Below are 18,188 nucleotides of genomic sequence, written 5' to 3'. Positions count from 1 at the left end.
CACGTTTACAATGTCGAACTCAAAGTAAGTGAACAAATAAATAATTTATTCCGCTTAAGTGGGCAAATACGGCCGTAGACGTTTTTCAACTTTCATTTGTAGCTTCTGTATCCTGCGAGCGTGCCTTGCTTATCACATTTGTCGAGGTTTTGACAGGTAACTTGAATGATTCTTTATGGAGCTTTTTTCTCCGTTGACAAAGAGCCTCGAGCATATTCTGGTGTTGTCATTCGGGCTCCAGTGTGAGAGGTTATCACCGGAAAAGGCCCTCTCCACGGCCGTCGGTCGCGCCACTCAAAATGTTCTAGTACACTCTAACACAGCGCTGAACGGCCAGCTGCGAACAGCTGTTCACGTCCGCCATGTCTCCTGGTATTGAACTTCATAAACCGCAACATAACAGAGAGCAATCAGCTGACACTAAGCAACACCAAGACTGAACAAATGTGTGCTAGCGTGCGCGAGAGAAGTGCTATTTTGAGAAAACTCTATGTGTGCTGCGGTGCACTCCAGCCTTAGTTGTGTTGTTCTAAACGCGAGAAAACGTCGGCATGAATGAGCCCGGTTTCAGCCGTCGCGTCTTGATCCAGACGCAGAAAGGAGCTGCACGTTGGCTTATTAATGCACAAGAACTACAGTGCGTACAAAGGTCCAACGCGGAGCGCTTATGAAGCTAGATTTGACACATAACAACCACTGCGCATTTGTTTTGGAGCGAGACTAGCTAAACAATTAACCAAACCAATTTACAACAGCGGGAATCATATCACGCGTGTTTATGCAGTTGTCGTTTTATTGTGCGTTTTCATGGATGCAGCCTTGTTTTTTTTTGTTTTTGTTTTTTTTTTTTGTTTTTTAATTTTGCTTTTGCGTCATAGTTCAACAGAAATTCGCAAGAGCTACTCATACTTGACGGCTCGAACCACGACGATCCACCTTCAGCCACCGGGTTTCTCCCCGCAGCCTTGAAGGGAAGCGGCACAATTTGATGCCGACATCCCCTTCGCGGTTGCGAAAATACCTAAAGCAGCAGTATATGCGCATGTTATTTTTGTTCACACTTCTCACGGAGGAGCTGCGGAGTGGTCGCGGTGAATCCATTGAAAAATCTGAAAAGGAAGCTTTCAGGCGCGCCTGAGCGCAGTACGGACCAAGGTGAAAGGGCGGTGAGGGCCTACTCGCGGGTGCTCACCGCCGCTGCTAGGTGGCGCGACATGTACAGCCAAACTGCATTGCAGGGTGCCTATAGTGGCATCGCCCATTTGGTGCCATTACGATAACGCCACACCGCGCGCCGATGCTGCACCATACCGATACTACCGATACGACGCAGGTCAAAATGGCGACGTCGCTCGTGTACTTCAGTTGGCTACTGGCACGGCTAGTAGCGGCTGAGATACTGACTTTTCTAGATGGCGCTAACTATGCACCATATTTATCAGTTTCAGTTAAAAACTGGCACATTTTTTAAAATCCTCGAATCTAAGCCGACCCTAGAGTTTCGTATGTGATTATTTGAAAAAGCTATCGGCCTAGATTCGAATAAATACGGTATCTTCTTACACCGTGGCGGAAACTGCAAACATGTGTTTACCAAACTTGCAAACGTAACGAACATGTTTTGTTCTCTTAAAATGCTGAACGCCAAGTTTTGCTATGAATTTTGTGACCGTATGTGTCACTAACAAGCACCTAACCTACTAAAGTTTAGGTGTGTGTGAATTCAGTCATCAGCTTGTGGTGCAACCTAGGTATGAAAACAATCAACTAAAAAAGAAAAAGAAAAAGAATTCCAAAATTCAATTACCAATGATGTGGAGATGCACTACCTAGTTATGCCAATAAAAGTGGTAAATGATGGTAAAATGCAGTACATACCAACTGGTCGTGCTTGTAACACAAAACAAACATTGATATTTTATGTGCTCACTCTGCTGCTTTTTTGTTTTGAAGAACTTGTGTTCTCAACACAGCTGAGAAAAGCTACAACTAGGGCTGTCACTGGGCTTCATGCATTAGTTTGATGCAAGGAAACTGGCAGAATCAACACTTGAATGCACAGGATGAGAAATTTAGACCGTTGTCAGATGAAACATGCGATACTCATGCACATTAATGCTGCGATTACAGCCCTCCAAATCTCGGATAAATCAATGATGAGACGAACAGCATTCAGAAAATTCAATGAATTTAAGAAATATTGGAAAAGTTTTGACGTACACAAGCTTCAGGAAAATAAGCGCCCAAATATTTCAACACCGACAGAACCGTACGGGTACGGTATGAACTGATCAAATTTTATTCTGCAGAATATTGATTAGTTATGTAGTATTGCAGGACTGTACTACAGCAATTGGTCAATGTTACTAAGATCTGACCAAAATGCTTATGATCACAAACACACGCAACGATCATCCGCGTGGCACCGGTCTGATTATTCGCAACCAAGGAAAGCCACATGTCGAAAGTCAACAAGGCTGCAGAGCCTTCAAACAGAAAGAATGCTGTCCAACTTTTATCAATCTTCGTAAACACAGTTTCGCCACAGTTGTTATGAACTAAAGGCATTGCTAAATGAAAAAAAATGGGGAAGCTTCAAGAATGTGCTTCTGCTTTGCAGGAAAATGCAACAAAATGCTTTGCGTGTGCAGATACTCTGCATACTTTCCTTTAGAGTTTTATATTTTATGACACTTCCAATTTAGCTAGTGCGGAGACATCGAGCGCTTGAACGGTCCCACACGTTTCTCTGCACTCCAAAATATTGAGGGAAGGTGCATCGGAGGGGTTTATCAAAAGCCAAGTTCTCAGCTTACAAGCACGGCTAGCTCAGATGTCATCACAGCAATACGAGTTCAGCAATGGGGGAAAAAAAAAAGCAAAACACAAAGCAGACTGATACTGCAAGTGTACTTGGACTTCAACATGTGTCCCTTGGCAACTTGATACTTGCTGCAGAAAATAAAAGAAGCTGGTGGAAACCAACCAGCTGACCTGTTTTGCCCTCTGGTATATACAGTGGAATCTCAATGATACAATCACGGCTAATACGAATTTCCGGATGATACGAATTTTTCTGAGGTCCCGGCCGAGCCCCATTACTTTACAACGTGCTAGAGAACGGTTGTTACGAAACGATTTTCGACCCGCGTCGGTTGATACGGAAAAAAAAAAAAAAAAAAAACGCCGCCCCACCGACGGCTGCGAAAGACAACAGCGCGCAGTCACGCGCATTTTCCCTTTCTCTTTTGGTGCGGAGACGCGGACGCGGCGCCGGACAGCGCGGAAGCCGCGACTAGGCGCGAAGAGTTTGAAGCGGTGGCGCTTTTGTGCTTTTCTTTTTGTCTCTTCGCTCGCTGCGGCGGGCGCGCTTCCCCACGCGCGGCCGCCGCAGCGAGCGAAGGTTCGTGCGGTCTATCGCTTCAAAGGAAACTGAGCAGCGTAAGCACAGCGCATACAAAGGTCAGAGCCGTGTGGAGAGCTTTTTTTCCCTCGTCCCAACCACTTATGTGAAACTCCATGTATGTGGTAAAATAAATAAATGAACTTGAGAGCGCTTTCAAGATACGGTGCGCACGACAACACCGACAGCCGGCGCACAGTACAAGAACGCATTTGTTGGCAAAGTAGGAGCCCCCCCTCCCGCGCTACCTTCCCGCTTTGCTCCTTTCGCGTGGGGAGATTGCGTCGCCAGTTACTCTTACGCTCGGTCGCAAGATACGCATGTGGCGCCGCAGGCACAGCGTCGCCCCCCTCCCATACCCCCACGGCTTTTCGCGCAACGGAAGTCACGTTTGCTCTCCGCTGTGCGGTCGCTGTCCGTGAAGGCGCGCGTCCCCCTCGCGCTTTCACTCGCACATATGGCGCGCAGTGCTGACGATTTTATCGCCCTTGGACTCGTGCTCCATGTCTCATGCTCCTCCTCCGCATCGTCTCCTCTCCCATCGGTGAGCGCACCTCGTGCTCACTACCGCCCTTGTCGGCGAGATTTTCCCGCGGAAGCCGCAATTTCATCTCACGCGGCTGCACTGTAAGCGGTACGCATATACATGGAGATCTATGGGAGTCGGAAAAGGCCGCGTTGTAGCCAGTTCTGCACTATAAACGGTTACGTTATAAGTGGTCTATACTGTAAATGCTTTTTACGTACGTGTGCCTGAGTGAGTTCACCTCTCGACTCTTTAATTTATCTAGGTTTATTGTGTTTCGATAATACGAATTTCGGCTAATACGAATTTTTTTATGACCCCGTGAGATTCGTATCATCGAGATTCCACTGTATACAGTGTTGCCAACTGTGCCGACTTTTGAGTGAAAGTCCCGAGTCTCGACTTGACCCAGCCAGGATGGCCAACTGTCCTGACTTTTAATGGCCTTTCTATCGAACAACAATCAATAGACCAGATTTCCTTTTCACAATGCCTAACAGCTCGGTTGCAGGTTCTTCTCTTCTCTAAAGCAGTTTGGTTTTTGTCGTGGCCCTATAGTTATTTTGTAGGCTCTAACCATTCATAGTACCTCTGTCTGTAATGGTAGTTGTGTTATCTAGGCAACTACTGCACCTTTTTTGCTGTAAATCGCAGTAAGGTAGCACTACAAAATGTGTGCTACTTTGTTGCGCACGCAGAATTGCAGCTCCTGGCCCTAACAGGGTCCATCGTCGCCAGCTCCCTTTCTATGTCCCGACTTTGTCCACTGGAGAGTTTGGAAACCCTAGCTACTACGTCCTGAGGGCACATGCAGTCACCGTCACAAGCTTACAGACTGCAGGATCTGAGAAAACAATTTACAAGCAACCTGTGACAGTAGCCAGCAAAATTGTACCATACCAGACTGCATGCCAAGGCTAAAGGAGGTACAGTAAATCCTCATCAATTCTACCCTCATTCACTGGTCCCGGCAGGCGTAAGTAAGCATTATTTAGTGGAGGCAAACATTTAGTGATAATTTGGACATATTTGGCCGCACACTACTTAATTCGGACAACTCCTGGACAGAGCGAGTGCGGACGCCCGCAAATGTGCGACGTAAAAAAAACAAAAGTGGCGCTGCCGTCCAACTACATGAAGCAGGGGAGTCCGCATTGACATGTCTATCAGCGGAAAGCACACCTAAACGACAGAAATGCTTTGTGCCTCAATAGCTTTTATTTTTGCATTTACCGCCGCACATAACACCGCGTTGGCCATGGGCTTTCATGAGCGTAAGATCAACGCTGACCACACAGCTTTAAAGAATTTTACATAATAGCTTTGCTACACTCAGTTTTGATTTCGTTTCTCAGGAGGATATTGTGTTGTGACATCACAGTACGAGGTCAGGTGGGAGCAGGACCTCGCGACATTCCAACACTCGCTCAATCGCCCCATATAACGTTGTGGGGGCCGATTTATCAGCATGGCAAACGACCGAGCGAACCAGAGCCAGCATGAAAAGGTTGCAATGCCCTGCTCCCATGTGACCGCATAATGGGTCATAAAATCACGACAGTCACAGTATCCTCTTGGGAAACGAAAGCAAGCCTGGCTGTAGAAAAGATAATATGTACATTCTTACTGCACCTGGGATGCTTATCCCAATTTTTTTTATAGGATTTAGAGGTCTAGGAGCTTCCTTTAATGCAGGAAATTAATAGTGCAAATTATAATGTCAGTACTTTTTGAATGATTTAAGCACAATCAGTAGTGTTAAATGAAGCAGATGCAACTGCCATTGTGGTTCTTTGGACATGACATACAGATATCTCCCTAAAATTACACAAACTTGCCTGAATATAGCATTCGAGCAATGGATGGTGAGCTGATGCAGCCGCAATGCTAAGGGCTCATTAGCATGGCAAAATCTGCACTATGGAAGCTGTCAACAGCGTTCCAACTTGCACATTTATCTGTACACTATGCGCCACAGGAATACTGAGTGCCCCAGCACACAAGCTGAGGAAGACTGGACACACCTCCTTCTGTGCAACGGAGCTACCAAAGCATTTTTTTTTTTGTCACCGCACGTGTTTTGTCCCCAAAATGCATGCAGATGGCCAGTCAACTGAGTCACAGTTGCGAGAAAGTGATAACCAGCAAGAGAGCGAAACAATACGCGAGATGAGATCATGAGAGTACACACCTTGAGTATGCGCTTGACCCAGGCGACCACCTCGTGGGAAGACGGGTTGCATGGTTTGTCCAAGTTGATGAAGCCCGAGCGTATGTACTCGCGGATCTCTCGTTTGAGTGGGTTGCAGCCATGCGGCATGGGCGTGTAATGGTTGGTCCTCACATTGAGCTTGTCAAAGTTCTGCACAGCAAAACACACACCATGCATCACTCAGCTGGCAGTGTTCACCTTGTCATCAGCATTAGCACCTCTGCCGGACAAACTTATCAAGGGCTCCTTTTATCAGACAAAATGAGCACCATCAACAGAACGCAATGGTGTAAATGCCACATGCATCAGTAGCCTACCATAAAAACAAAATCGATGGACCTTCACAAGGCCGCTGCTTCGATCAGCACTGCTGCTTTCTGTACATACCGAAACTGACAGGCACAGAGAAGACACTTTAGGTGCACACCCAAACTTGGGTGCAAAATGAACGCTGCACTGGGCAGAAGAATGGGAAATTATGGAGACGCACCTTGAGCAGCAGCGGCCATTGGGATGTGTTGAGGCTCCCGGCCTTGTCCGACGGTGCGATGAGAAAGTCTCCTTCCGCTTGCAAATCCTGCACAACAAGCAATCAAAGCAAACTTTTGATTTAAGGCCAATGCCCGCGCGCTGTGCACGCCGCCAGTTTATTTTTACGTCGCCACGCTTACCCCGAGGGCCTTGCGCTTCTTCCGGTCCTTCTTGCCCGATTGCAGCACTGCAAAAAGAACACCACCGTCTGTCACGCAAATCGACCCTACGAGCACGCATCCACACAGCGCGTTGCCGCACGTGCGCTTAGCTGGCACAGCAAGCTGCGCGCGGCGTGTTTGTGCCGTTGCCAAAGGTTATTGCGCGCCATCAGTGGGTTGACGCCACTTCCAAGGATGGCATGTGAGCGATGCGTCAAGAGGTAAACACTGGCTTAGAGCGGTTAGCGAGAGTTTCCCTATTTCTTTTTTCGACAAGTGCCGGTTCATGCGTTCTGAGAATTGGTGCTAACGACGAGTTGTTACCGTTTGCTTCCTCGATTTCCTCCATGGTCAGGGATGGCGAACACGTGTTTCAAGAAAACATTGGCCGGTGTGTTGTCAACAGCCAACGGATGAGGGCGCCTAAAGCGCTGATGTTGCTGCCGATCGTATCGCCAAACTTGTAAAGTACTTACAAAAGCTTACAACAAAAAGTTTATTAATTTGAGCTATTTGTTTATGTTTGCTTAGTAGTTTATGCACAAAAAATTAGCATAAACATTATACTTAATTTATAAGGCATACGCCAAGTTTAGCGCGGGCTAACTAAGCGCCTGGAAACAATGGGCGGCCAAAATCCCTCGCGAATACAAAAATGGAAATGGGCGAGAAGAGGCGAAGGGCGATGAATGAACGCCGGGTTCTGCCACGGTGACCTTAGCTCCCACGCTTCGAGGCTCGGACCCAGGCCGTCCACTGCTTTGTCGCCGCCGATGTAGCCGGCGCGACCGCCTGGCGAGGTGAGCGCTGCCTGATCCCGTCGGCTGCACGATGTGCCCGAAATGTGAGCGTAGGACGCGTCTCGCTTTATTACGCACACTTAAACAGTCCATTTTGGGACACCGCGAAGTCGCATTACAAAAATAATCGAGGGACCTTCGTCATGTGTGTAGCCACATGACTGCCACCTGAATGCTGGTGTGTAGCCTCGCATCTAAGGAACGCCTCTCACGTGTAAAGATGCTTCCCTGTCAGTCAGCGTTTATTTTCTTTTAATTACTTTTACCACTGCGTATGCAAGGTACTTTTATATACTCGTCGCAGGCTGTCTTTCTTACTACGTCTAGTTCTTTACTTATAATACCCACAGCCTCGCTTCGTAGCTGCGTGGTGCTTGCGGTTCTCCCGTTTCCTCTTATGGCAACCTGTGCGAGCTGGGGGTAGAGAAAGGCAACAGTCACTCCGCGGGCAGCTTTCTTTCACTGCACAAAATGCTGGCAGACCTTGCATGCGCTAAGTATATCAATGTCCCTTAGTTTTACTGTTTGTCGCTGGTGTACTCGAACAGACCGACTGATCTGCTTGTAACACTGCACAGCAATGGAGCGACTGTGCTGGTGATGTATACTCCCGTGTGTTACAGATCAGGCACTGTTGCTGTCAGGTAATATAGTACCGCGAAACGGTTAGAGACCTTTTCACCATGTCTCGCTGACAAGAGTCCATGAAAAAAAGCCCCCGTCCACCCTCATTTCATTCCCATATCATATGCAAGCCCCTCACAACAGCACATGCCATTCTTGTAGCCAACTATATGTGTACTTTTCTGTTTATGGATCAGGGGTGGCGCCAAGATTGTTCTGTGAGAGCGAAGGGGGAGGGGTTGATTCTTATATTTGAGGGTGTTCGGAAGGGCATTTCATCACTTGCCACTCCAGGGTGGTAGAAAGGGGGAATACGAGTCCATAAGTAAACATTGGGTGGCCGGCTGCCCCCTTTAGGTCCGCCTGTACCAGTGATATGTGCAACCTAAGATGGAAACCATAGTGGTAAAAAAAATATCAATCAACCGTATCTTTGTAAGAAAGCCAAAATTGCAGGGCGTAATAGCAGCGTCACCTCTAGGAGCTGCAGCCGTCAGTTTCCCGAAGGAAAACACCGCGCGTAGCACGGGTAACGGGCGTGGTGGAGGTGAACAAGAAGGGCGGCATCATGGTGAGGGCGAGCGGCAGTACTGGGCGCTGTTCGTAGTGTTCTCAACAGATGTTTCTGGTTCAGCTTGGGATGTTACCTGGTGCTGACTTCGGGGTGGATAGCGGAAGCTGGAGAAGCTTGGGCGAGAAGGCGAGGGCCAAGGACATCGGCAATACCGTGAAATGGGTCCAACACGTTCACATCGAAAGCAAATTATTTTGTCGTCAGGTGTCCTCCACGCATTCAGATCGCTATAATTCGGAGTAGGACAATGGCGTTGGAGAGGGTCGAAGGGTAAATGTCAGGGCCATATTGTGGTCAGGGCGGTTCACAGAGCAGATGTTTTGATGGCCCACGTTTGCCACTTCCTGATGAACAACGGATTGTATAAGTGACATGGTCGGTTGGGGATCACTGGGTGCCCTTCACATTAAATGTGCGGGCGATGTGGCTTCGATTTTGCGTCGAACAAGTTGGGTGATAGTCTCGGACGTTGAAGGCCGAGTTGTCGTACGAACGTTCTCACACGTTGATGTCGCTGCCGTGTTCGGAAGGCGGGCGAAGTGGAGGGTGATACATTGGGGCCTTTAGCATCTTCGAAGCATTGGCATTCAGTAATAATCTTGTTGACTGTCGAAGAGATTTTAAACATAATCAGGTTAAACGGATCATCTGCGATTCCTTTCAGTACGTGCGCGACCTTATTGGTTTCTGTCATCTTGGCGTCAACTTTGCTGCAAAGGGCCAGCACATCCTGAATGTACATCAGGTACAACTCGGCAGACGTCTGCACACGCGAGGCAAGTTCTTTCTTGACAGCACACTGGCAGCCGGCAGGTTGGCCAAACAACTCGCAAACTTTTGTCTTACATAGGCTCCAGCTTGTGAGCTCCTCTTCATTGTTATTGCACCAGTCCTTCGCAGTTACATTTAAATAAAATATGACATTTGCCAGCATCAAGGTCGGTTTCCACATGTAATGTGTGCTTGGGCATTCATAGTGTCGAATCCAGTCGTCGTCGCCATCAGTGCCGGAAAAGGTCACGGGGTGGAGCCAGGGGATGACGGCTAGCATGGCAGCCACTGCTGACGCAGTGTCGCTGCTGATATACATGCCTAGAGTGGCAACGCGGCGGCCGCTGCGGAGCTCAGTCTTGAGTTAGACCCCAGCACCTCCACCAAGATGTTACGTGGAGGCAGATACAACAGGAAAACGGTTTTACAATATATTTACAAGTTGATGAAGCGCTGAACCATATGGTCGAGAATGCGCACCCGATCGAAAGCGTCTTCTTCCTCGACAATCCTCTTGAATATTACCATGACAATATTAGGCCTCCCATAAAGTTTATTTTTATTGCTGTATGTGCTTGCTGAAGAGATTGCATCTATAGTCCTCTCACATTTGCCCAGTGAGTGCTGTGAAAGTGCCACTTAACAGTACCTTTCACATATAAGGTTCATAACTGCCACTTGGTAGAGGTTCATAACTGGCAGCACAAACAGAACAGTTGACAAAAAATAAACCTGCATGTATGCTCAGTTTTCATCACATCCGCTGTGGTAGATCCGAGGCTATGATGTTACGCTGCTGATCACGAAGTCGGGGTTTCGATCCCGGCCGCATTCTACTTGTGCTGGTATGCAAAAACGCTTGTTTGCTTAGATTTAGGTGCACAAGAACTCCAGGTGGTCAAAGTTAATCCAGACTCCCCCACTACGGCACGCCTCATAATCAGATCGTGGCTTTGGTAGGTAAAAATTGCATGAATTCGCCATGGGGGGGGGGATTCTGATGCACTATGTGATTGCATCCTGTATAATTTGCTAAGGAAAGAAACTGCATTGCAGAGGTCTCCGACAGACAATAAATGTCAAGTTTGCTGGCACACGGAGACTTGATGAAGGGGGCTTGCCTTTGTCAGGGTACGCACAAGAAGTCACGCATGTAGTTCATAGCTCACAGTTAAGCTTAGCCATGTCAGATGAGGTTGAGCATTGAATAACTGTGTTTTGCAAAACATGTCCTTTCACTTAGCGCGCTGCAACATGGCACAATGCCTGACAAAAAGTCAGTGTGATCAGCAACTGATCTCTAACAAAAAGGTGAAGATCTGCTTTGAAAGGTGTTCATGCTCTGACTACACCATGTCAGTTTATATTAAGTGGCACTCGCAGCCACAAAATGGGACTAAGCTATGCCTTAGGAAAAAAACAAAATTTGCAGCATTAATAATCACCTAATCACGTGGCTGAGCCTTGGTAGCTTATGCGTTTACATAAAGAAAGGTAAATAAAGGATGCTTCAGCAACGCGTGCACCTGTTTATTGTTCAGCCTCCATCCACACAAATACATCACTATGCCATGACCATGCTGGCTAGTAAACGTTTATTCTGCAACTTGTCGCAGTAGTGATTCATATGACAGACAGCTGCCACTTTCTTGTCTGGCCAAGGTCACTGTTTTGCAGGAAGCATTAGTTATTCTTGGTGCTTTCTGTCTAATGAATAGGGTTCTGCATTTTTGTATTAATCTAATGAAATCCCAAAAACACTCGCCATTAAGAAATCTATACTTTGGATTTATCTGAAAAACTAAATTTCGAAACCTTTAATTGTGGTGAAGTGACCGTGCCACGACAGCATTCACGGGAACAAGTATTAAAAGCTGAAAGCATTTGCCATAACAACAAGCTCCTTACATAACTTGCTGATGAAACTGGGGCCCCTAAAGAAAACACTGAACTGGTATAATTAAGCAACTACTAGAATTATGGTCAACTCTTTTGCATTGGGGTGCATCTTCTTGCTGTGTGCCTTGCAGGCACTGCGAAGTCAACGGAATGACATATCTGCGATAAACTATGTGGATCTTGACTGCATGCTTGACAAAGACAAGGAGAGGTGCTGTGAAGTCATTAACAGCTTCGGAGAATACTATGCTGCTGTTACGGGAAAGTCAAGCCGAAATTGTGTAGTGAAGCGTTGCTGACTTGCACTGCACGTGAACACGGAATACAGGAACTTCCAGAAGCATCCAACACATTTGCGAGCACTCACCTTCTGCCATTTTTGCCACACCTTGCTGGCAAGAGAGTTTTCAGAGTGGCAGGCATATGCAGTTGAAGAAATCCTTGAGCCCTAGTTTACTGGAGGATCCATTGCCGAAACTAGCCTTCCCTTTCTTTTACATAGTGCAGTGGATCCACCGGGTTCTCATGTACCCACTGTGAACAGTGAAAGGGATGCTTCTTTACTCAAATTAGAAAGAATGCACCACAATGATCGATGCCAACATTGATAAATAGGCACTTATACAGTTGTATCAGTGGAAGTCAGTTGTATCAGTGTATCAGTGGAAGTCAACATTTCCATAGCCTTTGGCTATGGAAATGTTGACTTCCAGTAAAAAAAGCGCTCCTTATGCTATACGGCTGTTTTTTTTTTACTGGTGAAGTTTTTTTTTTAGGTATGGGCAAAGCTAAATGGTGAATAACGCTAGAAAAGCAAGAAAAATTCAAATTTTATTGAGCTGTAGAAGCAAGCTCAAGCAAACTCAGATTTCTGCTGCAAATATAAACCCTAAAAAACACCTCCCGCTTTTGTCCCAAAATACCCTGCAAATGCAGAATCCTGGTAATGGACCATTAGAAAAAAAAAACCAATTTGTAAGTTGGCTGTCCTGCAAGGCTCTTCTTCTACAAAAAACTATCATCTACAGACTAGATTTCTACTTCTAATTTGCAGTCCTCCCAGAGAGGAAGTGCGATCACAAAGGCACTTTCTGTGAAGTTTGCCTGACATTTCATGTTGGTCATGTGCGCCCCACAAAAGAGGAATGTGTTGTTTCCATTCAGTGACCTTTACCGCCACGGAACAATCCCAGCAAACTCCTCTGTGAGAGTTTGTTGGTCGTAGAGGCATGGCTGTTGAATGGGAACAATGCTTGTTCTACTATTGTGCACAGGGGAACAGCACATAAGGAGAGGCGTGGACAGGGAAGACGCACACAGCGATGTATTTTCAACAAAATGTTTTTCTTGTCTTTCAGATGTCTTACTTGTTTTGTTGCGGTGATCAGTATAAAACCTGTCTACCAGGAAAATAAACATCTTGCTGAAAGTGCAGCTGTCTCCGTGTGTGTGTGTGTCTTTATGCTTCTCTTAGTCGTCATCAGATCCCCTGTACGACGAACAGCCAACAAGCCTAACTGGGAATATTGTTCCACTAGTCTGACAAAAAGTCAGTATGGCCAGCAACCGATCACTAACAAAAAGGTGAAGATCTGCTTTGACAGGTGTTCATGTTCTGACTAAACCATCTGTCAGCTTATATCTGACACCATCTGACAGCCAACAAGCCTAACTGGGAATGTTGTTCCACTAGTCTGGGGATGAGAGTTTGTGGTTGGAAAGTAACCTTTTTCCCGTGCTTGGGGTGGCATCTTTTTTGCTGATGGTCCATTGCCTGTCGGCACGCCCCTTTTTAATGCTTCTAAATGAATTCAGTTTATACATTCTTGTCCAGAGCAGTTTTCACGGCGAAGTTTTCAACACTGGTTTCAGAGATGGCCATTCAAAGAGCTTATTTAAGAGCATCCAAACATTCAGAGTGTAATGAAGAAAAAGCACTGGTTAGTCCGGCGCATCTCCAGCTTATGAAATGTAACGAAGAAGTGTCGGTCAGTCAGGCGCATCACCAGCGCTTTACGCATGGGGCCGGTTCTGACTGCTCGGAGGGTTCTGACTACCGCACCGAGTTCGACCTCTCACTCCTTGCGTACCCTGTCAATAAAACACCTTGACAAGTGAATGAAAGCTGTTTTAAAGATTTGCAGTTAACATGTCAGTTTTAGTATTAAATTGTCGTAGCATAAATGGATACTATTAACCAAAGTGCCTAACTTTTCACACAGTCCAGTGGTCTATATGTCTTTGTCATATTTATGGTCCCAAGTTTTCAGTTAACACAAGAGAAGGCATGCCAAAATTAGTTTTAGAAATTCAATTTTCAGTTATTGAAATGTGATCTTGAGTCTCTTGCCTACAGAATTATCACCTTGTTTACATGGTTGCTGCTAATAACTGGCCATATAAAAGTTACTTTTTGTGAGTTCAAGGAATTCTGGCATCATATTGTAGTTTTAAAAGGTAAGCAATTACCTAATAAAAAATTAAAAAGTGAAAGACAACACCATCGTAACTCTTAGACCAGTTTAAATGCAAAGGAAAGTGCCTAATTATATGCGATCAATGCAACGGAAAAAGGACATAACCAAACAGAAACGAGAGAAGGTTTTTTTTTTTTTTTTCGGCGAGGATTTTAACCATGGCTGCACTCGGTTGGCTTCTCTGCATACGAATAACGGGAAAGGGGGAAAGAAAATAAGAGACGAAGAGCCAGTGGGTGAATCCACATCCACGGATGAATGTTCACTCGCACTTAGTCACTTGCTTCGTCACAAGACAAAATCATTGTGAACATCTGCGCTGATTATTATTCATGATGGTACAAACATTGCGCTTCTGTTTGTCAAGTTCTTTGTTCTCTTGTCTGTGCACAAAAGCGCATACCTTCATGGATTGCTTCCAACTTGCCCAAACCAGTACCCTACTCAAATATTATTCCTGTGCACGCAGCTGGGAGTACGATCTTACTTAAAAGGTCGCCTGTCAATTTCCTCCGACTTCTCGAAACCGCTGTCTTGCAAGGCAACAAATAATATGTTGAATAATGATGAACCGCTGCAGCAGTTGACCTTAGTGGCAAAACAAAAGCAGGTTTAGAGTGTAATTTTTTTTTTTTTTTTCATTCTGAGGCATTGTGAGAAGCTTGCATTACTCTTTACCATCCATCAAAAGTGCAGCCCTTCTGGTCGTGGTATGGTGCCATTCACGGCATACTCCCTAACATAGATCAGGTGTAGGTGTGAATTGAAGTCATACTGTTTCTGCATTTTTTGTTCGTTATCTCGCATCGACATATGAAAACTGGCCTGAAGCCGTAGCCTCGGTGCTAAGTGCCAGACAACTGACTACAACGTAGTCATAGGCAAAGTTTACACTGCACATGAAAGTAAGTAAGAGCAGCAGGGATATCTGTTGTACATGCAGGAGAGGAGGTGGCCATGGGCAGGAGGAAAGGCTCAGCCGGATCTACCCGCAGCTACACGACCGTGCGGAATGAAGCGCTAAAGTCGGGCCAGCCCTTTGTTGACACGGCGTTCCCTGCAGATGCTACATCCCTGTACGTCAAGGGCCAGGGTCCCCAATTGGAGTGGAGACGACCCCCGGTTAGTATAGTCTTGTCAGAGTCGTGCATTCTTCCTTGCAAGCTCGTTTATTTACTCGTATATACTGCCATCATCTCATTACGAGATTTCATCAGGTGGGTAAATGTGCAGAACAACGCAAGACCGACACAATAAAGGCTGGGGTGCTTGTACGATAAAGTTTTGTAACTACTAAATACAAATATATGAGAAAAACGACGCTTGAATGTCAAATCAAATGCCTAAAATTTTAAAATTCCAAGCAAAGTGAAATATAAAGTTTGCTTGGAGTCTGACCTCTAAAAGGATACCTACATGCGTTATTTGCTCTATGCATGTGATGCCATTCACAACGGCATCACATGCATAGATCAACTAATGCACGTAGCTTGTAAAAAATGAACAGTTTAATACGTTTATCCTGTGCACCATGACAATGACAATAATGAAACATGAGACAGTGCATCTCCCGGTGCACGCAAGTGCTGTGTTCATTGAGGTAGATAAGTGGGGAAACTACCGTGGCCACACATTGCTTCAATTGAAAGAGACTGGCCAAATCGTAAATTGCTTGGCGCAAATAAAGATGAGGGATTCATAGGCTGCCTGTAACTTTTTCCTATTGAATGACTGTAAATTATTGAGCGGCGGTTATATTAACTATACATGTTCGCTTGGGAACTGGCGCCTCTTCGCGAGAGCAACAACCACAGCTGTCCTGCATCAGAATCATTCAGCGCACTCCTTGCTTGTCTCAGTCTTTCTCTTCCAAGACTCCAGTGACATTTTGGCAGCAACTTGAGCTGCATGCACGTGCTTGCTAGGATAGCAGGTCAAAAGCAAGAACACTGGTAAAAATAATATTTAGAACGAATCGCATACATCTTCAAATTGTAAGACAGTCACCCCTGCTTCATAGGAGCAGCACCTCCCATGTGCACACAACTACACCGAATGCACAGTAACATGAGCCTGTCGCGGGGAAGTTATCGAACGAAGTAGATTGGGGCCCGGAGCAACAGTCAATCATGTAACTGACTTTCAATCTAATTTATTCCTTATTGAATTTTCATTTTTTTTCAACATACACGTTCTTCATACCACTGGTGACTAATAAAATGCTTCTGAATGGATATGTGCTGCCAGTTTGAATAATATATGTAAAGTATATTAGTGAAATAAGTTGGAAAGTACCCACCTGGATGTTTGCTTACGGCATCGGTGTGTCATCACATTGTGTGTTTGCTTCTTTCACTGTCTTTTGCAATGCTCTGCATCAGGAGGCATATGTTGTGAGTGACTGGATATGTTCTTTCCAAGTATGCTATACATAATGTACTCAGGCTCAATGTTTCCATACGGGACGTTCCTCCTGAGAGTTCCTGTATGGCGTTCATTCCGTAAACTTGACAGAACTCACTGAAGGATTGAAAATTTCTTAACAATTCTGCAGACCTATGCTCTGTATGATGCTAGAGGTGCAGGAAATTTGCTGAAACAAAATTTTCAATGGACAGAATTAATTGGCGTCTGAAGGGGATATTGGACAATTTCAAATGTTGCATGGCATCCTTCTTTACCAATGTTGTGTGTATCATTCACGCCAAAACTTGGATCACAATCGAAAACACTTGCTTTGAAAGCCTTTTGAAATGCATATCACTGTGAATTGTTGGGTCTGTAGAATAGCAGTGAGTGAGTGAGGATATCATACCTTAACTATAGTGCCTAGAATATACTGGCTAGTGTGCCGACCACCCGCTGTTTTCAATGGAGGAGCGTGGCACCATCTGCAATGAATGCCCACGGTGGCCGGCAGAGGTCGCAGTTGTGTAGGTGGGTGCCGACTGCGCATGTCGTCTGCTTGGCTAGAGCAGTTTCGCAGTGGTTGCGTCGACTTCTGTGTTTGCGTTTTCAGCGTCATTACGGTGTTGCGTGTTTGTTTTTGCGTCAGAAAAGCTTCGAGTGAGTTTGTGGTTGTTCTGCTCCTGTGTCTGTGAGTAGGAGAACTATGTGACGGCAGTGAAAGAATGCTGAAACCACAGCGACAGTGAAGCTTTGCGTGGTTGTGATGAAGTAGTTACTGCTCGAGCAAATGGCTTGTATTCTTGTTCACTGCACCATCTAATGGCACACGGCTCGCAGAATAGGAACGAAGGATAAAAAGAAACGACAAAACGCTGACGCCAACTGCTGTGGTGTGTAAAAAATATTTAAAAAGCTGGTTCACCGAACGCACATTCTCTATTATCGTGAACGGCGTTTTCAACCATCTTCGCCGCAATAAATCGCGTATGAAATCGATGCGATAAGTACGATATTCCATAAGTATCCTAAAAACCTTGTATCTCAAAGTAGAAAATTAAGAGACAAAATATATGTATGTGCGAAAGAACTTCCATCAAAGTGGCACAGATACACCCAGTCAGTGGCCTCCTTAATTGTTGTGCTCAGCCGTTGAGAGTGCCGAATCGGAAAACTTCGAAGGATCTGGTGTCCACCGCAAAGCTTCTGTATCAGAAGAGTGCGCCCCACGCCGTAGTTTCAAAGCCGCGAGCGCTGATGGATTGCAAAATGATGGTGTACAACGGCTCCAAACCACCAGCGAAAGTTGCCATCTGTACTACATGCAATACGACCTCGTGGGGTCTTTAAGATAAATAAATGAAATAAAATCTCGATCTCTATTCCAGTCGCGTGGATGAATGTGCTATCTTGGCCAGTAAAATCATTACCTTATGCCTATTGAGAAGGTGAAATGAATAACTTAAAATAATTTACTTGCCACCTTTATTTAAAGAAACTGGTAGTGTTCTGAATGTTGGTATGATGACAGAAGACAAAACAGGTCGCACAACTTGTGATGAGGTACGCATAATTCTTGATCAAGAAAGTTGCCTTAAGTAACAGCTCCAGCTTGTTTATCGTCGAAGCAGTTTAACTAAATCCTGCTTCAAAGAAGCAGTACTATAGAGACATGCATGCTTCTCGCTGAAGGATGTTTGTTAGACCTTATGAAAACACGTACAATATACGAGGAACATTGTACGTGTTTTCTGCATGTACCAAATAGTTCTCGTATACTAATCAAACAACCATCCTTCTCGGC

General features: G+C 45.6%; 2 protein-coding genes across 5 annotated transcripts in view; one reads left to right on the top strand and one right to left on the bottom strand.

Annotated features, from left to right (window-relative positions):
- The window catches only part of LOC119441615 (H/ACA ribonucleoprotein complex subunit 4-like), a 111,909-nt gene extending 104,643 nt beyond the window's left edge, over nucleotides 1–7,266 (bottom strand). The window contains 4 exon segments of the mRNA XM_037706220.2: nucleotides 6,121–6,291; nucleotides 6,632–6,718; nucleotides 6,813–6,859; nucleotides 7,158–7,266. Of these exon segments, the coding sequence (XP_037562148.1) occupies nucleotides 6,121–6,291; nucleotides 6,632–6,718; nucleotides 6,813–6,859; nucleotides 7,158–7,182 (330 nt within the window). The 5' untranslated portion in view covers nucleotides 7,183–7,266.
- A 193-nt stretch (nucleotides 7,267–7,459) lies between these two features.
- Nucleotides 7,460–18,188, top strand: part of LOC119441613 (calpain-5-like) — a 70,360-nt gene continuing 59,631 nt past the window's right edge. For 2 of the 4 annotated variants that reach the window (XM_037706218.2, XM_049661457.1), the window contains exons 1-2: nucleotides 7,460–7,633; nucleotides 14,922–15,100. In XM_037706218.2, the coding sequence (XP_037562146.1) occupies nucleotides 14,936–15,100 (165 nt within the window). In that variant the 5' untranslated portion in view covers nucleotides 7,460–7,633; nucleotides 14,922–14,935. Of the gene's footprint in view, nucleotides 7,634–7,656; nucleotides 7,678–14,900; nucleotides 15,101–18,188 lie in introns of those variants that run through there. The other 2 variants (XM_049661456.1, XM_049661455.1) reach the window with 2 other exon arrangements.

The sequence above is a fragment of the Dermacentor silvarum genome, chromosome 2 (genome assembly GCF_013339745.2).
Source record: "Dermacentor silvarum isolate Dsil-2018 chromosome 2, BIME_Dsil_1.4, whole genome shotgun sequence".
NCBI classification, from domain to species: Eukaryota; Metazoa; Arthropoda; class Arachnida; order Ixodida; family Ixodidae; genus Dermacentor; species Dermacentor silvarum.
The sequence above is the reverse complement of the archived record's forward strand: the minus strand, read 5'-3'. Positions and strand labels throughout refer to the sequence as shown.